This window comes from Panthera onca, chromosome A3 (genome assembly GCF_046562875.1).
Source record: "Panthera onca isolate mPanOnc1 chromosome A3, mPanOnc1 haplotype 2, whole genome shotgun sequence".
Taxonomy (NCBI): domain Eukaryota; kingdom Metazoa; phylum Chordata; class Mammalia; order Carnivora; family Felidae; genus Panthera; species Panthera onca.
Window position 1 is genome coordinate 35,406,513 of NC_138341.1, and position 20,442 is coordinate 35,426,954.

At 50.1% G+C, this 20,442-nt stretch overlaps 1 protein-coding gene across 2 annotated transcripts; it reads left to right on the forward strand.

The window, feature by feature from the left end:
* Positions 1-95: 95 nt before the first annotated feature.
* Positions 96-13,129, forward strand: TMEM127 (transmembrane protein 127). 2 transcript variants are annotated; one of them, XM_060653895.3, is made up of 4 exons: positions 97-256; positions 664-981; positions 9,723-9,887; positions 10,669-13,129. In XM_060653895.3, the coding sequence occupies exons 2-4, from the start codon at positions 738-740 to the stop codon at positions 10,974-10,976; spliced, it is 717 nt and encodes a 238-aa protein (XP_060509878.1). In that variant the 5' UTR covers positions 97-256; positions 664-737; the 3' UTR covers positions 10,977-13,129. The 2 variants fall into 2 exon arrangements, with proteins under 2 accessions (XP_060509885.1, XP_060509878.1); XM_060653902.3 differs by lacking the exon at positions 664-981 and having other exon boundaries at positions 96-256.
* The last annotated feature ends 7,313 nt before the right edge of the window (positions 13,130-20,442 follow it).

Consider the following 20,442-nt stretch of genomic DNA (forward strand, 5'->3'; position numbering starts at 1 on the left):
GCGGGACAGTCTCGAACTACCAGTCCCGTGAGGCCCTGCGCAGGGAGCCGGCGGCGCGCCCGGGCTGTGACGCGCGCGGGGGACGGGGCGGGGAGCCGGAGGAGGCGGAGGCAGAGGTGGAGGAAGCCGGAAGTGGATCGGCCCGGGTCGGTCCGGGCGTTGCGGGTTTGGGGCCTGGGATCGCTCGGCTCCCGGCAGCTGCGGAGCCCCTGACAGAACTGAGCGGCGCCATACCGGCCCTGAGGCCTGCTGACCGGTGAGGAACAGGAGTCGGTGTAGGGGAGGCTCCTTTCTGGCCACAGGTCGCACCCCGAGAGGACTGTTTCCAGATCCCGGGTCCCCGATCCCCGCGGCCCAGCCCGGTCCTCTACCCCTCGGCACTCTCTGGCGGAGACCCCAGATCTTTCTCTCATCAGTAGCAGATACTAGCGCCTCTACTCTGGCCTGCCCAGACCTGGCCGGCCCTCGTCCCTCTCCGGGTCCCTATTCCTCACCTCCGCAGCCCCATTCCAGGGACCCTGTCCCCGCCCCCCGACTCCCTGCAGCCCTCCTGTCTATGCTTGGCCCCAGGTCCCACCCCCTATTCTCGAGTGTGGGCCCTGACAGCGCTGCGCCAGCCCCCCCTTCCGTGAACCCAGTGCCTTGCTCTCCTCCCCGGGACAGGCAGGCTCAGCGCGCCCTGCGGAGGTCCGCGGCGAACAGCAGCGACCGCGGAGCGACGGCGGGCGGCCCCGGGCATGTACGCCCCCGGAGGCGCAGGGCTGCCCGGCGGGCGCCGGCGGAGGAGCCCTGGAGGCAGCGCTCTGCCCAAGCAGCCGGAGCGTAGTTTGGCCTCGGCTCTGCCGGGTGCCCTGTCCATCACGGCGCTGTGCACTGCCCTCGCGGAGCCTGCCTGGCTGCACATCCACGGTGGCACCTGTTCTCGTCAGGAGCTGGGGGTCTCCGACGTGCTGGGCTACGTGCACCCGGACCTGCTGAAAGGTGAGGGCGCTGCGCGCCGGCCCTCTTCTTTCTGAGCGATAAGGACATCCTTGGTGGAGAACAGAATGCGGTGCGGGCTGGAGCAGAGATAGCCAGGGGCAGGCACTTGGCTTTAAGAAAACACCCCCATTCTTGCCTGGTGTACATGCCCACCAGGTGGCTCTGTTTGGGGTCTGGCCCCTCATTAATTCTGATGTTATTCAGCCAGGCACCTACTTCTTACGCCGTGCTAATCTGGACTGCTGTTATTTTAGGATTCTGCCTAAGGAAGGGCGCTGTATATCGAGAACTGATAAGGGTGCTAGGCATCACAATTAGCTGCCCCTTTATGAGGAACCTACGGAATATAGGAAGGTTTCTTTGGGGCAGCCAGATGGAGGGAGGAAGAGGAACTTTATTGTGGCCAGCTTTCAATAGATATTTTAGAGTTCTATCATAACTGGGTTTTTGCTAGAGAAAAAGGGAGTTTATGGCATTTTCGATAACCAGAAGTCAGTTCCATTGCCCCCTCGGTAAAACAATCGGAATTTGTCTCTTGGAACCTTGACAAGCGGGTGGGCTCGAGTGAAGTAAGATTGCTTTGTTCTTCATCATGCTTCTTAGCCCGGTGGCCAGGAGAGAAGAAAGGGACTGTTCTCTTTACTTGGGCACAGAGGAGACCAAAATTTCCGGAGGTGGGTGTGTGTGTGGGGGGGGGGAGGGGCTGTCCCAGGGAGCCTCATAGGTTATCCTGCCCAGCCCTGTCTCCAGTAATGAAAGTAAAGGCTGTGTGGTGGGAAGCAGGACTGCACTTGCCTGGCTTCAACCCCCAAAATGGTCAGAGAATCCCCAAAAGCCCTTAGTAACAGCACAGTTCATTACCTCCAAGGTCTTTTGAACCGTTTATGAAGGTCTTCATATTTTCTCCCTGGGCCACCCCCATCTGTGATGCATTCCAGATGTTTACTTCCCTATGTATCGGAAGCATTAGCTATCTTCACTTTGCCTCTTTAAGGATTCAGGCACTGGGATTTAGTGAAAAGGTCAAATTCTCTCCCGTGCTTTGGATTATATGCCGCTTCTGCAGGCCTAGTCTGAAAAACCCTATCCTTAGATCCTAATGTTGTCTTTCTCTAAGAGTTCTCTTGCTGTTTTGAATCTCTCTGGAGTTTTCGATGTTTTAGGATAGTTTTGTAGAGAACAGGATGGGGGTTTCTTGTTTACTTCTACATTTCACTGTGATGAAATTTGCTGGTTGGGCTCACTGAGACCCAAGTTATACACATGATGGAGGCCTCGTGACGTGCAGCTTTTTCTCTGGCGTGTAGCTGGTGGCAGAAAAGCCATCCAGCTTGAGTAGAGCCTGGATGGTTTTACCCTCAGCACACTACCTACCTTGGAGCACAGCTGCTGCCTTTCCATTACTTCATCTAGATCTTTGCCACTGATCATCTGCTGTTCCAGTGTAACCTGTCCCCTGCAAACTGGGAGAGAGTTCATGGTGCTTCCCCCCTTTCAAATCATTCCTGGAGAGGCTCACAGAATCTGTGTGATGGAGGGAGAGGCACTCTGGTCCCATGTCCTTATTTCAGAGGCCCAGCAAGCTGTGTCTGAGAAAAGTGAAGTGATCTCTCCAGGGTCACACAACTGGGGGCAGAGCTAAGGCTGCTGACATCTATCGAGTCCAGTATAAAATGATGCTGTCTCCTATGTTTCTTCACCTTTGTTTTACTTGAGTGTCATAGAGAATGATCTCATGAGTGTTCCACATTGGTGTGCATCCTTGTTAAAGGCATTTAAAAAATAAAAACAAATTCTTGATGCAGGTTCTCTTTTGTTGACGTATATATTTACCCTTTTTAAGTTTTTCAAGCCAGATTTGGTCTTTTATAAAGCATGTTGCCTTAATCTTTACATTACATTTACTCACGCATTTAGCGATCTTACCCCATGGATAGTTTCAACCTACTTTTCCGTGGCCACCTTGTTGGCCATTGCAAGCTAGGAACATGTGGGCGTCCATTAATAAGGAAGGTGCCAGTGGTACCTCATGAACTCTCAGAGAACAAGGCAAGGAATCAGGAGGTCCCTGATGGCTTCTCTTCCTTTTCTCTGTACCTGTTGGGTTTTTGGTACCCCATGGGCCTTTACACATGGGCTTTCCTGTACAATTATGTTGATCCTTAGGGCCTAACCCATGTCCTAGCATGAAAGCCTGGGATATTCCATATCTCAGGAGGGAGCAGAGCTGCGGGGCACAGATCTGATGCCTATAGTTGCTACCAGAGGGAGAACAGGCCCTACCAGGTCTCTGCAGGTGAAGGGGAGTAGATGGGGCCGGCAGGCTTTGGAGCAGTGCCTTCCTGTTTCGCAGCCCCCCTTCTTGAGTGCTAGGCGTTGTGCTAAGCACACTCCATGTCTGGCTTTAGTTTCTTCTGAATATCTTTCTTTGGTAAGTACTGTCCTAACGTCCTAACCTCACTTCACAAAGGTCTCAGGCTCAGGTGGTGGTGGACCTCCACTCTTAGCACCGTACTTTGTACACTCGAGGTTTCTTTTTCCTTCTATTGGAGCTGTCCAAGGCTTATTATCTCCCCATTCTAGTAGAGTTTTTCTCACAAGCCCAGCCAAAGCTGTGCTTCTTATCCCTCGTGGCCTCAGCATTCCAGCTCAAGTTGGTGATCCTGAGGCAAAGCCACTCACCCTCTTGCTGTCACTTGCAGAGCCCCAGAAGGCTTTGGCAAATGCTGGCTGGCTCAAAAGATTTGGTCCTGAATTCTTCCACTCTCCAGGGGGTGCCTGCTTCTCACACAGCTCTTCACCCTGGGCCCAGGTCCATAGATATGCTCAGACTGCTAGTGGCCCCAGGCAGCAGAGCCCCAGATAATTGTTCCTTCTGAGCCCCAGTCCCTGCTATCAAGTGTGGCCAGCAAAGGGCAGCTCACAGCTTCAGGAAGCATCTTTGGAGAATGAGGAAGTTTGGGATTTGAAGTCAATGAATCACAGTTGACAACAAGCCACGAAGATCAAGGCCCTTCCAGGGAGGGCCAGTGTGCCTGCTGAGTGGTGACTAATGCAGCTGGCACTTTCAATGCCTGCCGGGCCTGTCCCCAGAGGAAGCTCAGCTAGAACCTTGAGTATCTGTGGTAATACCCAGCCAGGCACTAGAGGGCCCTGTTGGAGTCCTGTGTCAGAAGCCTGTCTGGAAGCTAAAAAGTCACAGTGAGCTGTGCAGGTGGGATAGATGAACTCTGAGAAGGATTGGGGCAAGGGGGAAGTGCCTCTGACTCGCTGAGACTCCAGTGAGGGGTGAAGGGATGGAGGATGAGACAGAAGAAGGGAACTGTCCAGAAGCCACTTTAACCCTCCTGCCTGCAGGAGGAGGGGGTGAGAGCAATGGGCAGGTAGACAGGAAGAGCCAGGGCCTTCAAAACAAATCCAGCCCAGTGACACACCAGTGACCTTGGGCAAAGTCAGTTCCTTGGGATCCTATTACACAGCAGCTGCCTTCTTCCCTGGTGACTGGAGGGGACAGTCAGCAATAATTACCAAAATAAACAGCACAACTGGAGAAGAGGATGTGTTCTCTGACTTACTAGAGTGTAGTAGACTGTACCACTGGTTTGAATTTAAAATTAGGACCCTGCCCCATATGCCATTTCTCTCCACAAATAAAATAATACTTGGGGCGCCTGGGTGGCTCAGTCGGTTAAGCGTCTGACTTCAGCTCAGGTCACGATCTCACGTTCCGTGAGTTCGAGCCCCGCATCGGGCTCTGGGCTGATGGCTCAGAGCCTGGAGCCTGCTTCCTGTTCTGTGTCTCCCTCTCTCTCTGCCCCTCCCCCGTTCATGCTCTGTCTCTCTCTCTCTCTCTCAAAAATAAATAAACGTTAAAAAATTAAAAAAAAAAAAACATACATAACATTTGGGGATTTTTTTTTTCCCTTTAGCAACCCTCAAGGGAGTGGATATTCGTTGCCCTCCCTGCCATACTGATGTCTGGCAGGGGAGGAGAGAAACAGACATTGAGATCCTGACCCTGGGAGAGTCTGAGCTGAGTTCTAAGCATGTCTGCAATAACTCTGCCTGGCTTTTCTGTGTGCTTGGAGACTCTCTGATGAAAGACTTCTTGGGATATGAGGCAGACTCCTGGGGTATCTGTAAACATCACTCCAAGGGAAGTTTATTTTATTTTTTAAAACACTTTTTAATGTTTATTTACTTCTTTCTTTATTTATTTTTGAGAGAGAGACACACACAGAGTGCAAGCCGGGGAGGAGCAAAAAACGAGGGAGATACACAAATCCAAAGCAGGCTCCAGGCTCTGAGCTGTCAGCACAGAGCCCAACGTAGGGCTCGAACCCACAAACCATGAGATCATGACCTGAGCCAAAGTCGGACGCCCAACCGACTAAGCCACCCCGGCGCCCCTACAAGGGAAGTTTGTATTTCGCTTCCCCACCATGCCTGAGGGTTTACTCACAGCTTTGGGGTAGAGAAAGGTGGTCATATTGAAACAAAACTCATTTGAATTTTGGGTCAAAAGCTCTTTCTCTGTACCACATTATCACTCTTGTGGGCAGATTCTCAGTCTGGCTTTAGTCGGCTCTTTCCCTGGCCCACACTGGCTGACGTGTGCAGAGGAGGAAGTACCAGTGGAAGGAGGAAAGGCACGCCGGGGATGACACAGCTGTGGCCCAGCCATAACAGCCCCAGTGCCGAGAGAGTGGGCCAGTGGCAGTCCGTACAGGCCCATTCCTGGCATGGTGTGAGTTGACTCTTTCGGCACACCCCTTCATAGAGGGAGCAGGTGTTACTGCTTTCATTTGCTAGATGAGAGAGCAGGGCAGTTAAGTGACTTGCTCAAGGTAACACAGAGTCTGTGGTCGGTCTAGGATTCGGTGCCTTTCTGGCGTCCCCACTGCTTTCAAGAGCCAGACCGATGGCTGCAGAAGCCCAGACCACACCGAGCAGGTTTTGCCCAGTGATTCCCACTTCTCATGGCTCAATGACCCAAGCCTTTCTTGCCTAGAAGAGCTTTCATGCTTCCAGCTGTTCCGTTAGTGAGCTCAGCAGCCACTGGCTCTGAGGATGGCTCTGACAGCATTCGTATTAACTTCTGACCCTTCGTTCAAATACCGCTCTTTAGGATTTGATTGATTACTTCCATTAGGAAAGAATGAAACGGCTAAGTCTGGTGCTTGATGATTCCAAGCCTCATGATGCAAGGGAGGCTGATGCGGGTTTGGAGTCTTAACTGTGCTGTGTGACCTGGAGGAAGTCCCTTGACCTCCTGGAGCCTCCGATTCCTCATCTGAGCTGTGTGATGAATCCCCCAGTGTGGAGTGAGGCATACCTAAAGTAACACTTTTTTTTTTTTTTTTTTTTTAAAGTAGGCTCTACACCCAATGTGGGGCTTGCATTCACAACCTCAAGGTCAAGAGTAACATGCTCTACTGATCAAGCCAGCCAGGTGCCCCAACTAAAATAATGTATGACCCATCTGTGCACACAGGCTATTCCTGGAGGGGTACACAAGAAACCACCAATAATATTTGTCTCTTGGGTGGGGCAGTTGGGCATTTGGAAGGGTAGGGACGTCCTCTCTGAAGGTTTTTATCACGTGCACGTCTTCGTTATTATTGAAATAAGTGTATTACGAAACATAAGACATAATAGGAGTATATATAATAAATGTATTTTTAAGGATGGTAATAAAACGAACATCCTGTACTCCCTATGCAGCCAAAGAAAGTGTCTGAAGCACTGATGTATTACTTCTTTCAGTTAAAACTAATTGTTAAAATTTAGTTGGTTTTTTTTCTTTAAGTTTATTTTTGAGGGAGAGAGCACACGTGCACATGTGCGTGCATGTGTGTGAGTAGGGGAGGGGCAGAGAGAGAGGGGGACAGGATCTCAGGCAGGCTCGGTGCTTTTCGCACAGAGCCTGATGTGGGGCCTGAACTCCGAAACCTCAAGACCTTGACCTGAGCCTAGATCAAGAGTCAGATGTTCAACCAACTGAGTCACCCAGGCACTCCGAAATTTGGTTTGTTTATTTATTTATTTATTTTGATAGAAAGTGCAAGTGGGGGAGGGGGGGGGGAGAGAAAGAAAGAGAGAGAGAGAGAGAGAGAGAGAGAGAGAGAGAGAGAGAACCCCAAGCAGGCTCCATACTCTCCGTGTGGAGTCCCATGTGGGGCTCAAACACAGGAACCATGAGATCATGACCTGAGCAGAAGTCAGATGCTTAATCAACCGAGCCACCCAGGTGCCCCTAGTTGATTTTTAAGAACCACAATTAAAGCACCACTCAGAGTGTCTGGCCACATTAAGTAATGCTGCTGAAATCAGAACACAGCCTGCTGCAGTGCCGAGTGTGATGTAAGCCCTTACACCCTGCCGCTCTCAGGTTATTCTTGGAAGCACTAGAAGAACACTTTTGTCCCGTCCTGTCCCGTCCCTGCTATGTGCCGTGTGGAGCCCAAGAAGAACTGTCTCAGAGAGCTTTTAACAATATTCAAGCAAAGGCAGGAGACAGCCTCCTGCCTCCAGGAGCTTTTCTTTCAGTGAGGCCTGTGGGTTTCTAGACTCCTTCAGGCCATAGCGCTGTCTTAGGCGATGCAGGGCTGGGTTAAGCGAAGGCTGGTCCTGGTTGCTGGCAGAGCTCACTCATAGGCAAGCCTCTTAGCAGCAGACGGTTTCCCAGGCTGGATGATGGGACCCAAAACAGATGGTCAGCTGACAAGAGAGCGGCAGATAGCTCTGGGGCAGCTTAATGAATGATCTGCAGCCAGATGGAGGCATAGGAGTCCTGTGTGAGCTCAGCCAACATCTGCCGGGTGAATTCTGAGCCTGAGGCAGGGAATGCATGCTGTCACAAAGGCCCAGAGCCTCTTGGTCTGGTTCTTCAGGGTGGGAGGCCATACCCTCTGCCCAAGATCCAGTGATGCCAGTGTCTGTTGGTTTGAGCCTGCCTTGTGGGGTTCAGGTCGTCTCTCCAGGTTCCTGGACTATTCTTCAGCAGTCCACTTTCCATCATAGGTCTGGGGTCAGTGTTTCTTGGAATGTAAGGCCTGGCCCACCTGCCTGGGAATTACCTGGGCTGCTTGCTAAAATCCAGATCCCTAGGCCCTGCTTCAGGCTGAGGGCTCAGAATCTCTGGGGCCTGGGAACATGCTCTCAGCCAGCACCCTTGCGATTTTCATGTGAACTAGATTGATGACCATCATCCCACAGCCTGTCAGTGTCAGCCTCAGATCAAGACTCAGGAAAGAAGCCTATAGTCTAAGTCCTGCCGGCCCTTTCCAAATTGCCCTAAATCAGTTGGTGACCCATGGCCTAAATGAAAGAAGAATTTGCCCATGGTTAGAATAGAAGGGGGAGAGTTAGTGAAGGCCCATTTCTTTCTACCAAAGCCTAAAATGGTTTCTTCTTGGATGGGCCTTTATTCTATGTGATTCTGGGAGCTCTAGTAGTTTGCATAGATATACAATGGAACAGTGTTGTCTAGATGATTTTTTTTTTTAATTTTTTTTTTTAACGTTTATTTTTGAGACAAAGAGAGACAGAGCATGAACGGGGGAGGTTCAGAGTGAGGGAGACACAGAATCTGAAACAGGCTCCAGGCTCCGAGCTGTCAGCACAGAGCCCGATGTGGGGCTCGAACCCACAGACCGCGACATCATGACCTGAGCCGAAGTCGGCCGCTTAACCGACTGAGCCACCCAGGCGCCCCGATGATTTTTTTTTTTTTTTAAAGAAGTTTCTAAAGTCCTAGAAGTTTGCTGTTTGTGTCTGGTGATGGTTGTCATCCTGGGACCTCCCTTCTCCATGACCCTGGGGACTCTGGACTCTGAGTGTTGGGGCTCTTGTTTCAGCATCTTCCTTTTTCTTGGTTCACTCCTTCGTTTGGGTAGAGCATGCACCCCTCAATAGCCTTGGCCTCATTTTAGAAGGTGTCGGGGGCTGTCAGTTTCGGAGTCTGTTAGGCTTTTGTGGTGTAAACTAATTGCTTCTTAGCTTTTCCCACATCTGGGAAAAGCTTATCTAGTGGGCTACTTGGGCTTACCTAGTACGTTAAGTCCATTCTGAGTAGTTCTAACTCCTTTTAATTTCCAGTTTCCAGAATTTTGTTTTGCCCCTCTCCTCTTTGTGTGGGTTTATGCCTTAAATTTTTTTTCTTTTGTTTTAGTAGCGTGCAAGGAGGGAGCAAAAATAAATGTGACTTACTAGTCTACCCTCTTTCCTGGTTTATTTAGCACTCTTCTAATTCTCTGTTTTTGTAAACTGCTTCAACTTCTTTTTGAACAAGGGAATGAATGAGTGGCTAGATAGACAGTCAACATTAATCGGCCTCTGGCCTTAGCCTCTTTGGCCGTCCCAGCTCAGAAGTCAGTGGGCTTTTCCTGCCAGCCCAAAGCACGCTTTTCGCAGAGTGGGTTACCATGTCAGGCTAATCGTCAAGGTCTTTACAAATGGTTAGCAGAGGGTGGCAAGCACGAGGAAGTGGAGCCCTTCACTCAGGCTGATTTTGTTGGAAAGGGAAGAAGGACCTGAGGCTCATGGGAGCAGTGACCAGGGTTCCTGTCTGCTGTTCCATCTCCTGTGGAGGCCAGCTGGAGCAGGAGCCAAGACTGCTCGGTCCAGTACTCCCCTGGTTCCCCAGGACTGTGGTAGAGGGGGACAAACACCTCCCAGCGGGAGGCTTTCTGCACCAAGGTGTTGCTTGGGGTCCTGAAGATCTGGTTCTTCCCCTACAGACTTCTGCATGAATCCCCAGACAGTACTGCTCCTGCGGGTCATCGCCGCCTTCTGCTTCCTGGGCATCCTGTGTAGTCTCTCTGCGTTCCTCCTAGATGTCTTTGGGCCCAAGCATCCAGCTCTGAAGATCACCCGTCGCTATGCCTTCGCCCACATCCTTACAGGTACGCTTGGGCCTGCTCACGGTGGGGAAGGAACTGCCACAGGGCAGAGGCACCCCGTCTGGAGTTGCAGTTGGGGTCCTAGGGGTTTCTGTGAGCAGACACCATTCCAGATTCTTATTTCAGCTTTAGCCTTTCACAAAGCATGGAGTTGTAATAGCAGCTTGTTTCTTTCATTCGCATTTATGCCTGCCAGGGCCACAGAGCCACTCGGCCCAGCTGTGGAGAGGGAATATTGTTCGTATTCCACAAGAAATCTCTGTGCTCTCTAAGAACTGGAGTCGAAGCTCAGCTGGGGTTCACGGGGCCTGGCACAAGCAGGGAAGGAAACCGGGGTGTCTCACTGTATCTCCCCTGGAGTACCTGGTCTCATCGCCTTCTCTCTTCCTGCTTCCCTGCATGCCACCTTTCTCTATTAGGTGCAGCCTCTGTCCTCCCTCATGACTGGGCTGCTGTGTTGATTTGACTTGTGGTGGTGCCGATTCCACCCCCAAACTGCATGAGCTGGTCTATCCCTTTCAAACACACAGTGACTTATAGCAGCCTGATATCCCAATTCCAAATTCTTGAGACGCAGAGACTCTGACTGGCCAAGAAGGGGTCGGGCCTCTGGGCCCAGCCCCAGCCCGAGAATTTTCCTGGCCAAGAGAGCTCCCCACTGCAGTGTCTGGAGCCGGGCAGGTTCTCTGAGAATGAGGTTTGGGCGGAGAGGCTGCAGTTGGTTCTTTGAGCATCCTGGCTGCAGGGTGCCTACTAATCCCCATGCTGTCGCTCTGTCCCCCAGTCCTGCAGTGTGCCACCGTCATCGGCTTTTCCTACTGGGCTTCTGAACTCATCCTGGCCCAGCAGCAGCAACATAAGAAGTACCATGGCTCCCAGGTCTATGTCACCTTTGCTGTTAGTTTCTACCTGGTGGCAGGAGCCGGTGGAGCCTCGATCCTGGCCACAGCAGCCAACCTCCTGCGCCACTACCCCACAGAGGAGGAGGAGCAGGCCCTAGAGCTGCTCTCCGAGATGGAGGAGAACGAGCCCTACCCAGCAGAGTATGAGGTTATCAACCAATTCCAGCCGCCCCCGGCCTACACACCCTAATGCCGGCCGAGGGCTTTCTGCCACAGCAGCCCCTCCCCACTCTGCGGCGCTTCTCACCCCCAGAGGAGCTCCTGTCCCCAGCAGGCCTCACTGGTAGGATCCTGACCATTTCACCAAACCTTCCCAGGAGAGACTCTGCCTTTAAGGTTGTTCATGTATCCCTGCTCTCGAAACCTGGGATTCGCAGATTTTATATAATGCACTGTTTCCCCTCTTGTCACCTTCCTGTCCCTTCGCGGTCACTAGTCCTTACCAACCAGGGATGGTCATACAACTTTTCTCCCTTCATGGGCCGTATCTTCGAAACTGGGACTTTCCTTGGGATGCTGCTGACAGTGGACAGTCCCAGATAGAAGTGTCAGCAGGTGCAAAGGGAAAGGGGGCTATGCCCTGCAGGCTTACTTCATAACAGTCCGTGTTTGTCCCACAGTTGTAACCCTGGACTGACCCCACCCCCCCATTCCTTCTTGGAGGGCCCCAGTACCGGGCCGTCCACTCCACGGAATTCTCTGCACTTTAGTCTTTGGACTTCCCATTACGTGTGTTCTGGTTTTATGGGAAGAAGGAATTGCTGTCGGGAAGCAGAGCCAGTGCTCTCCCCGCCCTGCCCTTGCTTGGGTGACTGGAGCCCAGGCAAAGAGAGCAGCAGCTGGCGTGGGCCTGAGGCCCCCCTGGTGCCCATAAAGGATCAGAGTGAGGGGGGCCAAATCTCCCTAGCCCCTTCACCTTTTAAAACGTGAGTGGTTTTAGAAGGATCAAGCAAAACAACCAACAGCAACAATATTGTTTTTAAACTAGCGACAAGACTGTTGTCGTTTTTTCAGACACGTATCCCATTCCTTTTGGCTCCGCAGTGTTTGGGGCCACCACTCCTCCCAGGTAGGTCCTCCCTGAACCTCTCCCAGCAGAATGCAGCCTCTTCCCTTGCTCCCTTCCCTTGCTCCCTGCAGTGACCCGGCTCCCTGGGCCCTTCCTGTGGAACCCAGAGCCCTGGCAGCCCCCGAGGGGCTGAGGACTGTGGCCTGGCTGGCCGGCCAGCGTGGTGCTCCTCAGGACTGTGGCACTGAGATGTAACCTGGCCTCCGTGCAGGAACAGGGGCCACAGTAGGGCAGGAAACCCGCCACTCTCCACATAGGAACCGCCACCAGTGGGGTCCCATCGCGTGAGGTGTCAACACCACCCTGTCGGACTAACGGACCTGGCTGTGTTCTTCAGGCTCAGTGTGTCCCCTGGACTGTGACTTGGGGCAACGGCTTGCTGCATGCCCCTCTTCTCTTCTCGAATGTACTCTGTCTGGTCTAGGAGTGTGCCGCTGGCTCTTCCTTGCCCAGCCATCACTCTGGCTATCCTGTTTGCCACACATAGCTTTGGGTCTGGCTGGAAACTCTGCCCTGAGATCTGGGGCAAAAGTGGGAGAAACGTGAGAGATCTTCAGCGTGGATCCAGATGGCCGGGCTTCTTTGGAATCAGTGTCCAATGCCGAGCTGAAAAGCAGATTGGATCCCAATTTCCTTTCACGGGCAACAGACCGAACAAGACCGGAGAATGGATACCACTGTTGAGTTGGGGCTAGAAAGGGACTGTCTTGTATCTCGTCCTTCTTCAGCCTGTCGTCCTGGGGACATCTGGACAGATGCCTGCGTGGGAGGTGAAGACCATGTCTGTGCACGAGTGAGCGGCTGCCTGGAGTTCACTGTGATGCCAACGTGTGTCCCATGGTGACTCTCACACTCTTCCAGACTTTTCGGCAAGAAAGACCGCAGTATGATACCTGAGCACAAAGCCAAGGAGCTAAATTAAGTCTTACGTCTGTCTGTAAAGTCCGAGTTTGCCTTTGGCAGATCTCCAGGGTGTGGCCAGCTCTCTCAGACCGTGGGTGTCCAAGCAGGCAGACCAAGAGACCGGGCACCAAACACGCATGCCAAAGTGACCAGTCATCTCATGAGGACCCAGACATGACCCTGTGGACCGTTCCATGTGATTTGGAACCCACTTTTTATTAGCTCCCCATACCTCTGGCCTTTCTCTTTTTCCCTGCCATCCTGACACTGATAGTTTGTCATATATATCCCCCTGGTTGTGTTTTTTTTTTTTTTTCTAGAAAAAAAAAATTAAAAAGCAAAACAAAACAAACTACAAATAAGAATGTAAATGCCAGTGGCTCCCTGTCATTTTTCTGTTGCAGTTTCCCTGATTTGGTTTGTTCCCTTCCTCTTAGAGAAGCAGGAGAAATTGATGAAGTGTGTAATCAAATAAAAAGAAAAGAAGGGACTTGCATGTGCTTACTCCATGCAAGGCATTTTCACCCCTAAGACCCCCCCCCCCCCCTAATCCTGAGACCTTCCACACCAGGGTCCCAAGGGTAGGAGCAATAGACACCTCCAGCCCGGTCCCTGTCTTCAGACCCTGAGCTCTTTTCTGCAGCTGCTGGTTGGCTGCAGAAGAGAAAGCTGCATCTGAACCCCAGCCATGATGCGGAGAGAAATAGACTTCTTCAGAGCTAGGACTTGGAGAAGTTGCTGCACTTCCTTTTGAAACCACAGGGAATGATTACTTACTTACAGGGAGAGGCATGCGAGTGGAGACAGTTCCAGGAGTGTAACTTGTAGAAGGATCCTGCCTTTAGTGTCCACGCCTCACGTGGCTACCCATCTTCCCTTCGTTCAGCCAACACACTAGGCCAAATGTATATCATGGCAGAAGGGTTTAGGGCTCCCTTTGAGGAGCAGCCTGTTTAGGTGTTCTTTTTTTTTTTTTTTTTTTTTTTTTTCCCCTTTGGAAGAATACACATCTTTCCTGAAAGCTAGGATGTGCTCTGTCTCATCTCATTTCAGATCTTTACAAATGGCCCGTGTTGTATATGAGGCGCCCTTAGGCACCATGAGAAGAAACAAGATGACCAGTGGCCCCCGTCTCCAAGAATTTTGTATTCTTAGTTCAGGAGATGGTCTTGTTCACAAACAGGCAGTGAAGTAAGTGGTCTAATGGACAGTTGGGGAAAGTGCTGTGTCAAGAGGGGAGGCTGGTTATGACTTGAGTGATTACAAAAGGCTTCACGGAGGAGGGCACCTTGAACCAGGCTTACCGTGAGAATTTGGAGGTAGGGCGTGGGGAGTTCCCACTGAAGGAATAGCGAGCAGAAGCACAACTGGAGGCCCGGATGTAGTGAGAGAAGAGGTTAGAAAGGTAAGAGGCCCATTGAAGGCACTAAAAGCAGTGGGGAATCCTGGAAAGGTTTTGAGAAGAGACAGGAGGGATCCAGGTTTCTTTTAATGACTGGTGACAGTGTGACGGAGGCCCAACTCCTGTTAAGTGTCAGAGCCTGAGGGTGTGGGAAATGGGAAGTGGTGTGGGGGCCTGGAAGCTTGCGGAAGGGGAAGAGACCAATCTCATGGCATGGAGGCAGAGTCAGCAGTGTGGGCTTAGAAGGGCTCACAGATGAGAAGATGCAGGATGCGAAGGGCAGCAAGGAGAGAACCTTGGAGAACAGAGGAAGAGGTGGTTGGGTCTTGGGGAAGAGCAGTTTTCTTAAAATAACTAGAGAATCTTCAGCTGACATCGCACCCACAGATGTCTACACCATCAGCCACTAAACTCATAGGTCACAAGGTTCTGTGGGGAGACAAAGGAACTAAAAAACTTTTTGGCCCTTGTTTCCAAATAGCCCGAAATCTTCTCCCCTGCATTTTTTTCTGGGAGTGGCATTTTAGTTAACGTTTGGGAGGCACGTGGAGGGGAGAAAATGACTCTTTGAATGGTGTACCTAAAGTGAAGGCTCTCTATTAGGTGCCCACTTTGAGAATTAATGTAACAGTTCCTCACTTTGGGGAAAACGCTTGGCTTTGCTGCTGTGGGCAGGGGAAGTTTCCTCAGGAGAGATTTCAGCGGTTTCTTAAAGCTCAAAGATTTATGTTGGCCTGGTCTGCCCACTCAGCTGAGTGGGAAAAAAAAAAACCACAGTGAATGGTGAGGGGCTTTGTAACATGAGTTCAAGAAGACATAGAGTCCCCTCAGCCTTTTGGACAACCATGTCTCTGGAGAGTTTGGTGATGTAAAACTTTCAAAGAGACATCTGTGGTTCCATCTTACTTAAGGGCTTGGAAGGCTCTGAGAATGGGGCTGGAGTTACCGGGCCTGCAGGCAGCCCTGTTTGGAAGCTTCCAGTTCTCTTGGTCTCTGTAGCAAAAATGGCAGCTAGCCTTGTAAAGGACCTTCCCTTAATGGCGAGGTCTGACAAGACCCTGTAACTCGGTCCTCCACCTTGGTGTTACCTTCCTCTTGGGGTTCTCTCACCCAGATTTCTGGTGCCCCAACTATTGGCAGAGAGGTTCCTTGTGGAATAACACTGGGGTGGTGGGTGGGTTTTGTTTTCAAAAGGGAAGGCCATCCCTTATTCATGCTTTCCCACCTGTTTGCTTCCTTGTGCTCTAGTAAGAGTGGTGAGAGAAATTTGTGCATATGTTCACTTGAACACACAGACTATTAGGTTGCACAGGCCTTATGTCTTGTTTTTTACATTACTTCGTTAGGGGCAGGGAGGCTTGCTTTCTTATGCAATGTTCACTCACCAAATGAACATAGTGTGCTTTGTGAAGGATGCAAATATATGAATTCATACGATCCTCGTTCTTGAGGGCCTTCTAGTCCAGCTGTCAGGAAAGAGGAAATCTACAAGACCTGCAGAGACCTGACAAAAGCAGTTTGATGCCCCTTGAGACTAATGGTCTCGGAAGGCTTCATGAAGGAGAGACTCAATACAGGCATTGAAGAATGGGCAGGTTCTCATGAGAATAATGTAATCAATGGTGTGACAGTAAGAAAGGGACAGGCTTTTGGGGGTGGGGGGGAGCAATGAGTCAGTGTTTTGAAGTGGTGATAACCCACAGGAGGAGAGTAATAAGGTGGAGGGATCCAGCCCGTGAGGGCCTGGAAAGCAAAGGTTTTGTCAGAATACTTACAGCTCCAAGATACAGAACTCTTAACACAGAACTATCTTAAATGGAATTAATTTATTGGTTTGCATAACTGAAACAGTGACTTGGCGGGATCCAAGTACTCAAATGATGATGTCAAGACACTATTTCTCTCTCTCTCTCCGTTCTTCTCATGGGCTCAGGTAATTTCTCCCCAAAGGTGGTGAAGATGGTCAAAGCAGCCCTAGGCTGTTACTAATCTCTTGTTTAAGGACCGGGATGTCTCTTTTGTCGAAGGGATTTTGATCTGGTTCTGGAAGACTTGACCTGAAGTGCTTTGGCCTGGCAGCTCAAGCTGTATCCTTGATGACAAGAACACATGTTTTCCTGAATTGTTTTTAGGTTGTGAATTAGGGGAAACTGCCTGCTATGAAAAGATCTCACATACGGATGGATGAATAAGTGGATAAATGTTGTAAATACTTTCCGTTCTAAATAATAGATGAATAGAGCTTTGGGTTACGTACCATTTTGAAGCAAGGAGAAGGCAATTACTGCTGCCTCTTAGCCTGACCGTTGGAACCCAGGGTTTGCATCAGTCTTAGACAACTTACTTTCCAAGTACTGGGGAAAAGGGACCAAGGCATGGGCATCAAATCCTAATTAATTTAGAGTGGGCCCATTTAACTCTCTGGGGAATGCCTAAGAAGTGATTTTTACAAATGCTGCTAAACCAATAAATTGGTGCTTCCTAACTGCCAGATCCCCAAACCGGGAGAGATTATGTCTAGTCTAGGACCTGGAGCCTGCATGAGGAACCTGCCACGAGGAAGGATGGGTCAGAGGGCAAGGGCATCTGCTAAGGGATACCAGAGAAAGACATCTGGAGAGGGGAGTATTCAGGGCCCCTAGCACTTTCTAGGCAAAGAGAGTCCATGAGCCGACTCCCAATACCAGTTCTCTGGACAGACAGACTGTATTGATCTTGAGGACAGAGTTGGGTTCCCTGGGCAGCAGACTGTGAGATAAAGATTAGCATGTGATGTGGTACTGGGGGTGTTCTCTGGTTCAACACCTATGGAGGAAGGGAAGGAAGCAGTCCTGGTCAGAGGGAGAAAGTGGGGTGCAAAGTCATCTCCACAAAGGCCTGACCCCACAGAGTTCTGAAGCTGGGATGATGGCCTTTTGAGTTGTCCTGAATTGGGGTGGGGGGACCAGGCCTTTATATGCTGGCTTCAGCGAGTCACTGGATGCATGCCCCAGAGAGGAAGGTGTTACCTCGGGCGAGGAAGCTCCATCACATGAGGGCAATTCCTAGAGGACTGATAACTGAGGGCTGTCAGCCAACAACACTCAAAGTACCTAGGAACAAGAAGCTCTTCAGTCATGAAGGTGGACCTGCAATGGCATATCATGGTGTCCACTGTTCCTTCTGTTTACTACTCAGATCCACTTCTTTGCGTAAGTTTTGGGAGCAGCTTGATTTTTCTGCAGGAAGCCGATGGTTCATGGGATAAGCCACGTTTCCCCCAACAGCTGGTCTTGAGGCCCCAACTAGATAACATCATCTTCCTCTTCTATCCATTTTAGATGCTTCTCACCCTCAGGAAGCACTTAAGCTGAGTGCCTAGTCACGGTGTTCTTTTCTGGCCATAGTTGCTGCACTTCTCTATTTACTCTCAACATTGAGCAATGGGGTAACAAAGACACAGCCAGCTGGACTGTCTGGGTGCTAACAAAGTATCTTCCTCTTTGCTCCCATTGTGTAACTGTAGCCCTGGCTCTTCCTGCTAATCAGGGTCAATTACTGCTGCTGGGATGGTGACGCCTGCTCCTTGCCTGCTGGTCCCTTGGCATAAGGGGCTCAAAGTGTCTGGTGGCACCTGAAGGTTAAAGTTCAATGGGATTTTTGTTATAGCCCCTGATGAAAATACTCCCATTTTGGGAACCAGGGCCTCAAAACCCTCAAAGTTCACAGGTGCAGTGAGAAATACCCAATGGGATCACTGGGCTTAATGGTACGTGAAGCCACTCCTACTTCCACCACTTGCTTCTGGACCTGTCTGTTCTTATTGGGACACAGCACCATACTGTTGACAGAGTGTACATGGTGTCATGGAAGGTGGTACCCTATCCTTAGTTGGTATCATCTCTGTGCTGGAACCTCAGCTATGCCTTTACAGTCCACTCCTTCTCTCTGTTCATGCTGGCATCTGGATGGTATAGAATGTGATAAGGCCAGTGGATCCCATGGTCACGTGCCACGGTCATGCCTCCTTTGCTGTGCAATGAATGGGTCCTTTGGTCTGATGCACTGTTATATGGGATCCTATGTCAATAGGTCAGACATTCAGTAACACTCAAAAGACACTGGTGCTGGCTGAGACCCTGCAGGCAGAAAAAGCAAACGCCCACAATGTAGCAATTTCAGTCAAAATAAATTGTTGCCTTTTCCAGGATGGAGAGTATCCAACGCAGTCAACTTGTCATCCAGCCTGGTTGCTCTCCTTGAGGAATATTGCTATTTGGGGGGGCTCAGCATTGGCTTAATTGCTGCTAGTTTGGGCATTCAGCAGTGGTCTCAGCTTTTGCGAGTAGAGCCTATGTTCTTGGATCCATGTATTACTCCCATTCCTGCTACCATGGCTGCTCCATTCACATACCCATTGTGCTGGTACTGAGGTGGCTGATAGCATCTGGGGGCCATCAACTGGTAAGTTATTCTTCCTACTTGTTCTTTAGGGCCTCTTTCAGGGTAGATACTCTCTGCAGGGCATCTGTACACTTCTTGTCTACTCAGAGTCCACCTATATACTCCTCTCTCTCTCAGACCTTTTGTTTTTTTTTAAGTTTATTTTTGACAGAGACAAAGACAGCATGAGTGGGGAGGGGCAGAGAGCAGAGACAGAGAATCCCATGCAGGCTTCATGCTACCAGTGCAGGGCCCAATGCGGGGCTTGACTCACAAAACCGTGAGATCACGACCTGAACAAAAACCAAGAGTCGGACATGTAATCGACTGAGCCACCCAGGTACCCTTCTCCCAGACCTTCTTGTCTGTTTTTTTTTTCATGTGCACTTATTTTTGAGAGAGAGCAAGTGAGCCCATGTGGCGGGGGGGGGGGGGGGGGGGGAGGGTAGAGAAAGATGGCGACACAGAATCTGAAGCAGGCTCTAGACTCTGAGCTGTCAGCACATAGTCTGATGCAGGGCTCAAACTCATGAGCTGTGAGATCATGATCGGATGCTCAGCTGACTGTGCCACCCAGGTGCCCCTTTTTGTCCATCTTTCTTTCTCCTGCCAGGTCCCCAGTCAACCAGCCAAGTCAACTGCCAGTGCTGTGAGTCCATACATATTTTAACTACTGCTACATTTCCACACAAAGTGAATGGCCAGGTGCACCACTGAGGATTTATCCTTTGGGAGAATTTTCCTGGCCACTGTCTTTCAGGATCACCTCAGGGTGGGGCTATAGTACAGACACAGTTCATTTTCTACTTGCATCCATGTACCATTCAGACCTATCAGCAAATTAAATTTTGCTTTTTTTCCTTGTTAGCTGATCAAAGGGACCTCACTCCCTATGTAACCATAGGTATGAGTTGAGGGCAGAGGCATTGGTGCAAAAACGGTGACATGAATGTCTAGGTCATCTGCTGGTAGAGCTGACTTGTGCCCCTGATCCTGTCCATACCCAATTCTGGATGTACTACTTCTGTCCTGCTATGAATTATTGCTGGGCCTATTTAACTTTATGTTTTAGTAGGTCTAAAGGGCAGAACCTAACTTACACAAGAAAAGCTCATGATGAAGAATTTGGGGCCAACAAAAGTATACAAAGGGAATAGTTTTTCAACTTGTTCTGGGGATACACAAGCAAAAAGTTTGTTGATAACGGATTGGAAGGGAGGTCAGGCTAGAGAATACTGTTAGGGCCTCAACAGAAAAGTAGAAGAGAGAATGCTGTAGAAGAAATTGATCTCTAAAATTCTAAAGTGGAAGAATTGGTAAGTTGGTACAGAAATGGAGACAGCAAGCATATTTATGCCATCCTTATAAAAAACAAAATCATAGCTGTGAAAGGAAGGAGAGAGGCGGCATCTGAAAAGAGGATGAGTTAAAGGTCTCTTTTTCTCAAAGCTTTTTTGAAGATGGACTTATGTTTATGTACTGAAGGAAGAGGCAGTAGAGATGGAGAAAATGGCTAGATTTGAGGGTTAGAGGGGCTCAGCTGAAGTTCTTGAGAACTCATTTTGATAAACAAAACAAAAACAGAAAAGAAAAAAGAAAAAAAAACCCAAAAAAGCAGAAGTGCTAAGCTTTTAATCAAGGGAGCAAGACAGTAGGAGAGTTCAACCTCTCTCCACACAGCCCCCTCCTGGCCATCACTGGGAAAATCCTGACTCAAAGTTTCAAATACTATTTTCTGTTATATACCCATTTCTCCTTACCTGCTTTCTGGGGAAAATAAATATCAATACCAATCCCCAGAGTAAAAGCAGACAGTCTGGATAGGATAGATCTAAACTTCAGCTTCCAGTAAAGTTTGAT

Coding starts and splice junctions, on each gene's coding strand:
- TMEM127 (XM_060653895.3), top strand. CDS start 738: ATGTACGCCCCCGGAGGCGCAGGGCTGCCCGGCGGGCGCCGGCGGAGG. Junction 982..9,722: donor GCACCCGGACCTGCTGAAAG/GTGAGGGCGCTG, acceptor CTTCCCCTACAG/ACTTCTGCATGAATCCCCAG. Junction 9,888..10,668: donor CTTCGCCCACATCCTTACAG/GTACGCTTGGGC, acceptor TCTGTCCCCCAG/TCCTGCAGTGTGCCACCGTC.